The sequence below is a fragment of the Prionailurus bengalensis genome, chromosome D1 (genome assembly GCF_016509475.1).
Source record: "Prionailurus bengalensis isolate Pbe53 chromosome D1, Fcat_Pben_1.1_paternal_pri, whole genome shotgun sequence".
Lineage (NCBI taxonomy): Eukaryota > Metazoa > Chordata > Mammalia > Carnivora > Felidae > Prionailurus > Prionailurus bengalensis.
In genome coordinates this window covers 18,143,083-18,156,006 of record NC_057346.1, presented here as the reverse complement: position 1 = coordinate 18,156,006, position 12,924 = coordinate 18,143,083, and the positions used below count along the sequence as shown (strand labels likewise).

Genomic DNA, 12,924 nt, shown 5'->3' with positions numbered 1-12,924 from the left:
TGCCCGCTGGAATGTGCACCGAGGTTCCCGGACACACTGCAAGGCATTCTTCACTGCAAAACTCGGAACTTGACTCTGGACACATTTTCTTCCTACTCACGTCAAGAGTCAGGCTGAGCCATTTCCAAGGCCAGTAAACTGAGGTTAAGGGATCAGTCCAAGGTTCCTTACTGAGGAGGCGGCTGCAAAGCCACACCTGCAACCTAGATGTTCTTTCTCCTAGGGTAGGGTCCTAAACATTGGTCCACACAGCCACATGATGGCCCTCGTGGGCCCTCGCGGGGGGAGCACCAGAGCCCAAATCCCAGTGTTGCCGTTTCACACACAAACCACAGGCTGTCCTCCCAGCCTGAGGCTCAGGCAGGGATCTCGCCACACCGGGGATCTCAGCTGGCCAAGAGGCTGCGGGCTGTGGGTACCCGAGCGGAGCTCATCTGTACTGTGTCTGAAACATTCCCAGTGACAAAGTAGCCACAAGCTGGCTTCATCTCTGAAGACTGCTCTTCCAAGTTGAAGCAGCTGGCATGTAAGTTAGGCCACGTGATCTCAGCCAAGCTTAACTCTTACTGGCCACTAGACGCTCTAAGTCCGTCGGCCATCAGACTCCTGCACCTTAGTGGGTCTTAGTCCCTGATTTTACCGATAAGGAAACACCACCCGAGGGATGTTCAGTGACTCCTCCTTAGAGGAGTCAGGCACCTAACAAAGGTCAGAGTCAGCACCGGAATTCAAGTGTGTTGACCCCATCCTGTCTGGTGCCCATTTCGCTATCTCGAAGCCCCCCCAGCTCCCTGCAGCCACCCCACCCCTCCCTACCCACCCCTCCGGTCCAGACCCCCATCCCATCTCTTTCTACTGAATCTGCTTCCCGAGGTCACCAGTGACCTCTTATCAGTTTTCCCATCCCATTCTCTCTCTGCAGCACCTGATGCTGCTGACTGCTGTGTTCTTTTGAATTTCATAACCGTCCAACCCTGATTCTGGTCAGTCTTCTTCACTTCCTTTGCTGATTCCTCTTCCTTTCTCCACCTGCTAAATCCAGGTTTGATCTGTGCCTCCCTCTCCCCGGGCAATCTCACCCTTGCCTTGACCTCTACTCTCCTCCCTGCCTAGGTGATCCTGTACTCTGACCTATGTCCTGGGTTAAAGGTCAAGTTCCAACCACCTGCCAGACACTGCCACGGGGACTCCGCTCTGGTATCACGCACCCATCATGTCCATGGCAGAGAGGAAAGCCTGTCTTATTTACCTCTGTATCCTCCATACTTAACACAGGGCCTGTGCTTCATAGTTATGTGCGCAATAAATAGTTGCTGAACCACCCTGATGCCTGCTCAACACTTTCCATGGAAAACTGGAAATCAGCTACAGGTCCAGTCATAAGGGAACACTTACCTTAAATGTCGGTCATATACCCACATGGAGTATTATTTAGGTATTTAAAATGCTTAGGAACAGTTTATGACAGTATTAAAAATATTTATGAAATAATATTAAGAGAGAGAAGCAGGATATGAAATTCTACATCTATCTACATGAAGGCTACAACCAAGCAAATACAAAAAACAGGCGCTCAGGAACACCTGTAAGAAGATGTTATAAAAGCCCGCATTTACTGGGAGCTAATTATGCGCTTTATATGAACGGACGTATTTAAGTCTCATAACGACCCGATGAGATAGGAACTATGACTGTCAACTTCATTTTACAGATGAGAGAGTGGGACAGAAAAATTAAAGGGCAGAGTCGGGATTCACACCCTCGGTCCCTGACCCCAGGTCGGCACCCTCACCTTGGCACCCTGCAGCCTCCCACCGTCCCACGGTGATTAACTGGGACGTTAATGGGGATCGCTTTGGCCAGTTCGACGTTGCATGATTTTCTTCCCCCTCTTCTTTTCTCTTACTTTCTATCATGAGCATCTACTCATTTTATAACACGTCATTATAAAATACAGAAGGCATTACAAAAAAAAGTTTCTTTCAAGGAGGAAGTAAAATTCAAATGTGTGTGATTTCCTCAAGATACTACCTTTCCTGGGGCGCCTGGGTGGCTCAGGCGGTTAAGCGTCCGACTTCGGCTCAGGTCACGATCTCAGGTTGTGAGTTCGAGCCCCACATCAGGCTCTGTGCTGACAGCTCAGAGCCTGGAGCCTGCTTTGGATTCTGTGTCTCCCTCTCTCTCTGCCCCTCCCCAGCTTGTGCTCTGTCTCTCAGAAATAAACATTAAAAAAAAAAAAAAAAAGGATACTACCTTCCCAGCCCTTCGTCCCATCGCACAACTGACTATTCCACACCAGCCCACCAGGAGCATACTCCCAATTTTCCTACTCGAGCCTGGTCCCAAGTAGTTCTCCCTGACCGGACCTGGGATTCTTAACCTGCTGCCTCAGATCTGGGGGGTAGAAGTCAGTGGTCTGTGAACACTTTGGGGGGGGAAAGCGACATCATTAATTTCTCTCCTAAGTAAAACTTGGCATTTCCTCCAATTGTGAACATAGGCGATAACCACGGTATCTTAACGGTACGTGCGACTTTGTCACCAACGGACACCCCAAATCTTTTCCTGCCACGTTGCAGTGCTTCAGATAATCTCAAGATAACATTTATATCATTATTTCAAAATCAGGCCAGCAGTGGCACCTGTTGCTAGGTGTGGCCATTTAATACCTTAAGGAAGAAGCACATTTGTTAATATATCGCTCTACAAATATTTTGACTCATTGCCATATAACTGGTTTCCTCGGTCATCCTTTCTATCTTATTCATTTAAAAACACTTTTCTGAGAAGGAGTCCATTAGCATTATTCGCGCCCCCAGGTGACCGTGGTCCAGGCCCTCTCTTGCCCTTCGGCTTGGCAAACTCCTACTGATCCTCCAGTGCCCAGCTCAGACCTTGCCCCCAGGCAAGAACACACTTCCCCCTCCTACCACATCACACGGTGGCTCTGAGTCGGTCCTGCCCTGGAGCTGCTGAGACAGATCCTTCCCTGTTCTCTGAATTCCTGGCCAGCTTCTGCCCCAAGCTGCTTCATTATGTTGGGCCTCAATAGAGAGAAGCTTCTCCTAAAAATAAATTCTTTTAGAAGGCTACAATCCCTTATTCCCAATTCCAAAAATCCGAAAGGCTCTGAAACTGGATGGTTTTCATCAAGCTCATTTGGTGGCAAAATCTGATAGAAACAGACAGATGTGAGGTTATTTATAGTATGCGAATATTTGAACGTAATTATGCATTTATTTGAGTCTGGGGTTCTGCCCGAAGCCCCGCTAGAGAGGTTACTTAATGCATGATGCGTGCACCTCATGACTTTCCCATAGCTGGAAAGTTCTAGATTCTAAAAACATCCAGCCTTAGAGGTCTGTGGACCTGTGCCATCCATTGTCCATCCATTGTCCATCTCCCACAATAGACTGGGAATCCCTTGAGGGCTTGGGTCACCTTAGTTCGGTTCTGACAAAAAGGAACTGTTCAGGGGCGCCTGGGTGGCGCAGTGGGTTAAGCGTCCGACTTCAGCCAGGTCCCGATCTCGCGGTCCGTGAGTTTGAGCCCCGCGTCGGGCTCTGGGCTGATGGCTCAGAGCCTGGAGCCTGTTTCCGATTCTGTGTCTCCCTCTCTCTCTGCCCCTCCCCCGTTCATGCTCTGTCTCTCTCTGTCCCAAAAATAAATAAACGTTGAAAAAAAATTAAAAAAAAAAAAAAAAAGGAACTGTTCAAAAGATGTTTGCTCAACTGAATTGAAATGATCCAAAATAATCCAATAACCCCCATGGCCTGGGGACCTCCTGGGGTCTGGGAATCGTTCTTTCGTTCCTTACGAAGGATGCCTTGCTCAAGAAAAATGGAAACTCTATAAAGGGCCTCAGCTCTGAAACCTCTGGAACGCTGACTCGATGGGCCTGGGGCCAGCTGCATGACAGCCCTGGGCAGTTTGTGAGAGGGACCGCTGGGGAGGGAGGTGCACCTTACCTCTGCCTCCCAGGGGGGCAGGGAAGAGAGGGAATGAAGACGTGAATGACATTGCCATGGCAACAAAGTTGCCCAGCCAGCAGAGGCATCGGAAGACCAGGGTCAGAGAAGCTGCTGGAATAAAAGACCATGATGGGGTGTTGTTAAGTGGGGGAAGGGGGTGGTTCTTCCCCTCAAGATGCCAGTTCTGGCCTTGACCCCGAGTCCTTCTCTTGAGTCTTCACAGGGAGAGGAAGGGTCTGTCTGTGATGCAGACGGCGTAAGAGGGGTTAAATGTAGGCATCGCTGATTACAAGGCCCTCCAGGGCAGGGGCAGCTTCCTGGGTGGGGCAGGGTCCTCCTCACTCACAGCCTGGCACTCGATGAGTCACTCAGTGGCTCCCTGAGCCCCTTGGTGAACAGGCCTGGCCACGGGGAGCTGACATCGAGGTGGACCAGCGGGGGCTGGGAGAACTCGGAGGCCCCTTCCCATCAAAACACCTCGTGATGCTAAAGCCCAAGTTGGGCGGGAAGACAGGGCCTCTGGGTCTGGTTACGCGGCAAACCCAGTGCAAAGCGAAGCCTGACTGTCCCGGAGCAAAGCAAACAACGGCCTCCAACACCCTGGAAGAACCAGCCTGCGCCAGAGCCTGCGGGAGTGTGCTCCATCCTTAACCCTCCGAGAGCGGACAAGGGCTGAATGGGGGGCCTGGCTGACCCCCGAGCTGACGAAGGGGGCACGTGAGGGTGACAGCACCAGGCCTCTGAACCGTCCTGTGCTGTGGGGGGGAGGGTTCTCCCTGGCCAGAGAACTCAGAAGTGCCGCTGGCTCCCCCCACCCAGGGCGTCTCTTAAAAGCCCTCGGCCTGGTCCTGAACAGCACCACCATTTACTGGGACATTCCACGTGCCAGGCGCCGGGCTGGCAGACGGGCCAGCGCCCTGAATTCTTACAGTCACCCTGCGAGGGAGAAGTTGGTATACGAAGTCTCCTACTCCCTCTTCTCCTATTGCTGCTGCTGCTTCGTAAAATTTATCGAGAGTTCACCCTATATTGGGCACTGCCCTCAGTCTTGTCAGCCCATCGCCTCATTTAATACACACACACACACACACACACACACACACACACACACACAAAACCCCTCTTAAAGTAAGAACTTTTATTATCCTCACTTTATAGGCGAGGAATCTGAGGCACAGGAGCTAAGCCCAAGGTGCTGGCAGAGCCCAGGATTAGGATCCTGGCCCGTCCGACTCCAGAACCTGACCCCGAGTCTACACCGCTCTCCAACCCCGGCCCTCACCACTGCCCCACAGAAACTCTCTGCTTTAGCCACCCCCAGCTGTCACTGTGCCCCCAGCCAGTGTGGCTTCCTGCCTCGAGCGCTGGCCCGTGCCACCACGCAGTCTGCATGGGTGCCTTCTCTTCTCTTTGCCCACCAAACATTCCAAAGTCCAGCCCAGAGGCACGATCTGACCACCAGCTGCAGCTAATGTTACGTATTTCCACCCGCCCTCTGCCCACGTCTGAGCCACGCGGCACAGCTACTGAACTTTATGTCACGTGTCAGACATTTTTGGGTTTTAACTGCCTCCTGGGAAAGACTGTGAGCCTCCGTCTCCCCACCTGCCCCCCAACCATGAGGAAGTTGGACCCGATGATCTCAATGCGTTTCTGAGTCCACGTTACGCACATGGGATGTGGGGAGCTCAGAGAGGGGGCAGCGAGGGATGTTTGTTGAGTGACTCATCGCCGTTCGTATGACTTTCTCTTGGCTTCTCACTTTCTCCCCTGATGCGGACTTGGATTTGGTCTACTGAACTGATGGGAGAAACGCTTGCCCTCACTTACTGGAGGCAGCTTTGCATCACCCGAGGTCATGCCGCTGGAGCCTGTGAGGAGCTCGGGAGCTCCTGGAGGAAGAGCAAAACCCTGCGGCCCGAGCACCCCACGCGTTGCTCCTCTCCACAGGCACAGGGGCCGCGTGGGGCCGGATAACCAGTGCGCCTCTGGGTCTCCAGGGGAAACAGTGTGGACAGCTGATAGCACGCTTGGCCTCACAGAGACAAGCCAAGGCAGAGGCGAGGGGTTGACAGGGAGGCCCCTGCTTCTGGCTCTGCAGTAAATTAAACTTCAAACTGGCTCTGGCAGCAGCAGGGACAGTGCCTCCGGGCGTCTGGGTGATAAGGGGGCAGGCGCTCAGTTAAGCTCGGATACGGCAGCCGCGGGAGACACGCTGATCTGTGGAACAGAGCCCGGCAAGGCCTGTGGGAACCTCCCTGCACGAGAAAGGCTGAGGTGCAGATAAGATACAGAAGCAGGGAGGGAAAGGGCCAGGCGGGAAAGAGATGACCTAGCAGGTCTCGTCCATCCCTCTCATTTCAGATCTGCGGGCTGCACGGAGGGAGTCGGGAAGCCAAACATCAAGAAGCCCGAGGCAATGACGGTGACAGGGCAGGGGTGAAGGGAACCCCACGTGGGCTTGAGGAAGCCTTACGGGCGACCCTCACTTTAAATAAACCCACTATCTGAAAATCTAAGTGAACCAGAGACAAGAGGAGGTGATTTTGCCCTTGTAACTTTCCAGTGTCCGGGGTTGTTGTTAATTAATGCCCCGTCTGGTCCTTCCCATCTCCCAGCCTGGTTTTCAACCATCAGATGAGGAAGTGGAACCCTGGACGTCAGCATCTTCGGTTTCTTGGACACTTTGAGATCTTAGATTCTTGCAAGAGTCATTGTTCTCCTCGACGGATAGTCCCGCCCCGAACGTAATTCATTAAAGCGTGATCTATCCAGAACTTTCTGAAACCCACCTACTGCTACTGAAAGTGGACACCATGGTACGTTGCTGGATTGCTACCGCAAACTTAGAGCTGGCCTCCGCTTTCCACCACCAAGAACCGCTGGCGTCTCCTTCGTCCCCTTGGAACAGAGGTCCTGGCCGTGGGTGACAGGTGTGAGTCTGGGGGCATTGCTCAGGGCCCCAGACTGACTCAGATAGTTTTCAGTTAATCATGCAAATTAGCCCTGGGCCACCAGCCTGGGGAAAACACAGCCCATGACACTGAGCAGCAGCTGGCTTTGGGTGGCCCATCACAACTTCCAAAGGCTCCACGCTGTCAGGTGCATCAAGTCCGGAAAACTGGAAAGGGAAAGGGAATGTCCAGTTACGGCGGACGCCCCGTGAGGCGTGCTGACATTAAGACAGGCCGCTCGAGAAGAGCTGGGAGGCAGACGGTGCTGTCACCTCCAGGTGGCTGGACTCTGAACACAGAAGAGAGGGAGAGGATGATAAGACAGGAAGGAAGCCTGCTCAAAGGAGACGAGGAAAGAAAGCCAACAACAAAGTCCACAGGGGCCGTTTACCGCGTGCCAGTAACACGCACGGTACTAAGCATCTCACCTCCACCGTCTCATGCTGTGCCCTGAGCGACCCTAGGAGGTGACATTACCATCACCCTCATTTTACAAACGAGGAAACTGTAGAGGTGACTGGGTGGTTCAGGCAGTTAAGCATCTGACTCTTGATTTCTACTCAGGTGATGATTTCCTGGTTTACGAGTTTGAGCCCCACATCATTGCGGTGCCTGCTGGGGATTCTCCTCTTCTCCCTCTCTCTCTCTCTGTCCCTCCCCTGCTCATGTTCTCTCTCAAAATAAACTTAAAAAAAAAACACACACACACACAAAACAAGGAAACTATAGTACATCCTATGCACACATAGCTAATAAATAGTAGAGCCAGGATTTAAAACTGACCGGTCTGATTCTAATATCCACGTTTCACTCTTTATAACACAGACTCCCCAAAGTAGGGATTGCAGATCTATCGTCCCTCCTTGATCCGGGGACCCCATCTCCCTCCTATCTCCTTCCCCCAACACGGCCACTGAAGTCCAGTCCCTGCCTGGAATCAGCCGAGAGCGCTAACCCACCGCTTGTTCTCTCCCTTACTTCGGGAGGGAAACAGCTGGGCTGGAACATTCCTATGAACTATCTGGGTGGTGTTTAAAATCCATTGTGGGGAAGCAGCTCTGGCTTCAGATGAAAGGCCTTTGGGGTAGAAAGATCCAGAAACCCTGTTTCTAACAAATGCTAATCATGCCTCAAACACAGTGAGATGTAAAAGCTGAACCATGGGTTACTAGCTAATAAAATACTTGGCGCCTAAAAGAAGGGCATGAAAAAGACGCCCCAAAGCTCTGTAACGTGGAATAAAAGTATCCGTTTCCTTCATTCCCCTGATTCATCTGGCTAAATATTTTAGATGTATTGACTTTACTAAGACAGGCTGCGTGGGTCACCGGGAGAGGAAATTTACATCTGCTAATGACCCCCAACCACAATGGGCAATCTGTGCTCTCTGTTCTGCCCCAAGAAACCCAAGGGAAGGAGGGAGGAGCTGGCTTTTCAAAGTACGCACTGCAAAGCTATTTAGGAACCTAGATCCTTGTCGGGGACCCGTCCTCCTAGACAAAGATCCACGACAGACTGGACTAGGAGATCTCACAAGACGTTGCTGGTATTTCTGATTTCATTCAGAAGGTGTAGAGACATTGGAATCTTCCTTTCATTGTACCAGAATTTCATCTCTTTGACAGCTAGGATTTCCACCTGCTCCTTGCCGGATCCCCATTGCCGAGAAGAGAGTCCAAGAGGCACTCACTAAATATTTATTGACTGAACTAACGAATAAGCGAAGGACTATTGCCGGTACCTGTTCCCTCATTCCCCTGTCCGTAGGAATCTGTGTCAATAGATCCTGCTGGACTCAACAGTCCTGTTCTGTATGGTCCCTAAGAGTGTTCACTCTCCCCAAGGGTCGTTATCAGGCCATCTGGCCAACACCTGTCACTTGTGACATCTGCCATGGCAAGATGAGCTGGACCCATCAGATCCTCTACCTTGCAAATTCAAACCAAGAGGGGCCGAGGGAAGTTGCCACTGATGTGCACGCTGGGCAGAGACTGTAAACCCCTGATGGCAGGGACTGCGTCTACCTTGTTTTCTGCATCGTTCCCAATGCATGATATTCCGAATCATGCCTGAAATAGAGTAAATGCTCACTAAAAGTTTCCTGAATAAACAGACATTGGGCCTGCATGGCCATTATGGAACAGGTGCATGATGAATGAGCCAGGGAAAGCAATAAGCCAGAGAGGGAACAGCACAGATTCGATATCACAAGAGCCAGAAAGGAGCTATGAGACAAAGATCCTAGGCTTCCTCCCTTCCTGCCCTCTCCGGAGCCACACAACATCCTACCTACCACACGTGGGCCAGTGTGATGTGTCTCTTCTCTTGCAATACTAATGGTCCAGATCAGAGCAGTGCTGAGTCCACACACAGAAGACCAGGTGTGTCACATGTACACCTGAGCAGGTGGCTCTTTTATTTTAGTCTGGTTTTGCCAGTGAGTGTAACCAAAGGCTGACGTGTGTTACAAAGGGAGGAGACGGGGCAAAGTCTTGGGGAAGAGACGTTATCACCTCTCTGGGCTGAGAGGCTCCTCTCCTTCCCTCTGCACTGGGGTTGTTCATTTCCAGCTCAGCTACGAGCACCAGCGCACCGAGTGGGAAGCTCATCCTGTAAAGTCGTCAAGGGGATACCAGCAACACACCAGAGAATTCCAGGGAGGGCATAGCAGACCGGGTGCCGGCCTTGCAGGGTGACCACGTGAATGCAGGCTTCCGGACCTGCTCAGCCCTCAGCTAGCTCTGTGGATGGGCAAGATAGTCAACGTCAAGATACTCAACGTTGAGCCTCTGTTTCTCTTATAAAGTGGGGCCAATAACACCTAGCTCTCGGGGTAGTAGCGTCAAAATCAGTGCCTAGCACATAGTAGGGGCTCCACACATGTGACTCGAGTGACCTGTTACAGAGGGTTGTGTGCTATTTTAAGTGATTTAAATCTCACACCAACCTGCAAGATTTGCAAAGTAGAGGCGAGCACTCACATTTTGCAGATGAAGAACCTGAGTTAAACGGGAAAAGTAACTTGTCCAAGGTCTTCCACACAACAGCCAAACTCCATCCCAAGTCCCACAGCGCTGCCCTCACCACAAAATTGCAAGACGGGTGATCAGATGTGCCTGGATTAAGCTGGCCCTGGGCTGGCCATACCTCTCTTAATCGCACACAAGGTTTCATTCAGCGGTTTGCGTACGATACGTCCAGGAGTTGGATGAATCAATAGATGAAGGAATGAATGGGTGGGTGAATGCATTAATGAGTATCCTGTCTTAATTCTACTCCACACATAACTGGCAACGAAACCTGGGGACCTCATCCAGACTAAGCCCTGTGGGGCCTCCTGGTGCGTGTTTCTCTCCCTCTCTTGGGAACGGCCGATCGCAGGCCTGGTGTTGGGTACAGCTCACACTATCAGCCCCTCCTCTGCCAGCAAGGAAAGCAGAGAGCAGCCCTGCCCATTCTACGTACTGGTTTCTGCAGTCTCGTACTCGCTGTCTCTGAGAAGCTCAAAGATGTCCACTTCGACCTTGGCCTTGCCCAGCCTCTCAGGAGCGCGGTTGATGCGGTTCTTGGCCAGGGTGATGGAGAGCCGCTCCCCTCTGCTGCACTCCATGGGGTCATCCAAGATAGCAGCTGTGGGCAGGCAACCACACGGAGACAGTTGGTACCCTCTCCCGTCACCCTCCTCTTTCTCCAGTCTCCCCCCACTGCCACCTTCCTCTTCCAGGCAGCTCCCCGTGTCCCCCTCCACCCTGCCGTCCTCGGAACTATTCCCAAAGCCAGCTCTCTACATGCTAAGGGTCGTGGTTCGTAGCCAGGTGCAGCCAGGAATTCTAATGTGCACCTCTACCTCAGGAACCCCCATCACGTCATAGCAGGGCCCCGGGGGCCAATGTGTACGCGGTCCTGAGACCCAGGCGTGGCGATACGCTTGGATGTACATGGGCACACCGGCCCGCGTGTGCAAAGGGAGACAGTGGCTGTCCTGTGAAAATGGCATTCTGGGCCTCTGCGAAACTCGCCCTGAGATGAGAGGGTTAAAGGAAGCCAGGCATGAGAGGGAGAGCTGTGGCACGAAGGAGCAGGGTCAGGGTCCTGCCGAACCCGGGCGCTCCCGGCTCAGACACTGACGAACCATGGCAGCCGGTGAGCGAGGCAGTTTCTCTGAACTTCCTTTCCTCACTGAGTGTTACGAGGAGTAAGAGAACCTCCGGGGGTTGGTGTGTGACTTCAGTAAGATAACGTACGTGGGTGACACATCACACGGATTTCATCGGCGTGACTTAATAGGAATGGTTGGAGGGAGGTGGTACCGAGAGCTGCCCAACTTCCGGAAGCACTCTTCGGGTAGCACAGAGGCCTAGGTTCGAATCCCAGCTCCATCCCGAATTAGCTACGAGACCTCAGTTTCCTCACTTGGAAAACGGGGAGAGCGCCCAGTCCTTGGGCTTCTGTGAAGATTACGTGAACAGCGTATGCAAAGTGCTCAACATAGTACCTGGCACATGGTATAAACACTCAACAAATCGAGCGCGGGATACCGTTCATTCTCTTGGCAGAGGAAGTTACAAAATCGAGCATCTCTACAAAGCTTGTATGTGAATGCTCAGAGCAGCACTATTTCATAATAACCCCAAAGTGGAAAACTCCAAAGGCCCATCGACTGACGAGCGAATAAGCTAAATGCGGTATATCCACGCAATGGAACAGTACGTGACAATAAAAAGGAAGGAGGTTCTCACACATGCCACAACATGCATGACCTTCGCAAGCATGATGCTAAGTGAAAGAAGCCAGACGCAAAATACTGCACGTCGGATGATTCGTTTATATGGAATTTCCAGAATAGGTAAATCCACAGAGGTGGAAGGTAGATAGATTAGTGGTTGCCTAGCGGCCATGGTGGAAAAGATGGATGGCATGGGGGAGTAATTGCTAATGCACACACAACGTTTCTTTTCGGGGTGATGAAAATGTTCTAAAATTGACTATGGTGATAGATGCATGGTGCTGTGACTATACTAAAAACCACTGAGTCGTATACTTTTAGTGGGTGAATCGTGTGGTATCTGAATTATATTTTAATAAAGCTGTTACAGAAAAAAAAAAAGGAGAAATATGAAGTTTATCTTTCAGAGGTTTGAAGGCTCAGAAAAGCATCACGGGGAATCACGCCAAATAGATTTCACCGACTCGTGGCCCTTGAATCTCTGTGGCTGGTGTGGACTAAAGAGACCCAGGTCCCATGCTGTCTTCTCTGGATCCTGCTCCCATACCCACTGTGACCCATTTTCCAAACCAAAAACCAGGACACAGAATATTACAAGGCCTTTTTTTTTTTTTCTGATTTGTGGATGTATTTATACGCGTTGCCTTGTTGAACGATGAAAATCAGATTCATTGACACAGGTTGGGCCATACATTGGGCAACGGAGGTGCGTCCAAAGACGTAGGCATTTAAGTGGGCTTCCGTGAATTAAGTAGCAAAGTCCTCACACACCTGGTGTGATCACCACCTGCCTGAGTGGCCAAAGGGCTAGAAAGGTGTGTTTGAAGAGCCTGAGGACACCCACAACACCTGCCCAGGTGGCCTCAGAAAAGCGAGACCAGGATGAGAATACTACTTGGGAAGCAAAAATCTAAACGATTGTACGGGGCTGGCCCAGGAGGAGGACCCTGGGAAGAGAAAAAGAAGGGCAACCTACAGAAATGATTCTCAAATGGTGTTCCTTGGAGGGCCCCGGGTCCCATTAGGAAGCAGAGGGGGAGGCCACATGGAGGTCTCCAGCCCACGCCAGCTTCAACCAGCACACCTCCCCATCAGTTTTGGATATTTGGGGTTCCATGTAAGACTCGATATGGAAAAAAAAAAAGTTGCACCATTAAAAACAAAATAGGGGGCACTCAGGTCATGATGTCACAGGTTGTGGGTTCAAGCCCCGCATCGGGCTCGGGGCTAACAGCGTAGAGCCTGCTTTAGAACCTCTGTCTTCCTCTCTCTC

The 12,924-nt window shown here is 51.6% G+C and overlaps 1 protein-coding gene across 2 annotated transcripts in view; it reads right to left on the bottom strand.

The window, feature by feature from the left end:
* Positions 1–12,924, bottom strand: part of GRIK4 (glutamate ionotropic receptor kainate type subunit 4) — a 431,580-nt gene that overhangs the window by 166,049 nt on the left and 252,607 nt on the right. For both annotated transcript variants that reach the window (XM_043579641.1, XM_043579642.1), the window contains exon 4: positions 10,391–10,555. In XM_043579641.1, coding sequence (XP_043435576.1) covers positions 10,391–10,555 — 165 coding nt within the window. The remainder of the gene's footprint in view (positions 1–10,390; positions 10,556–12,924) is intronic.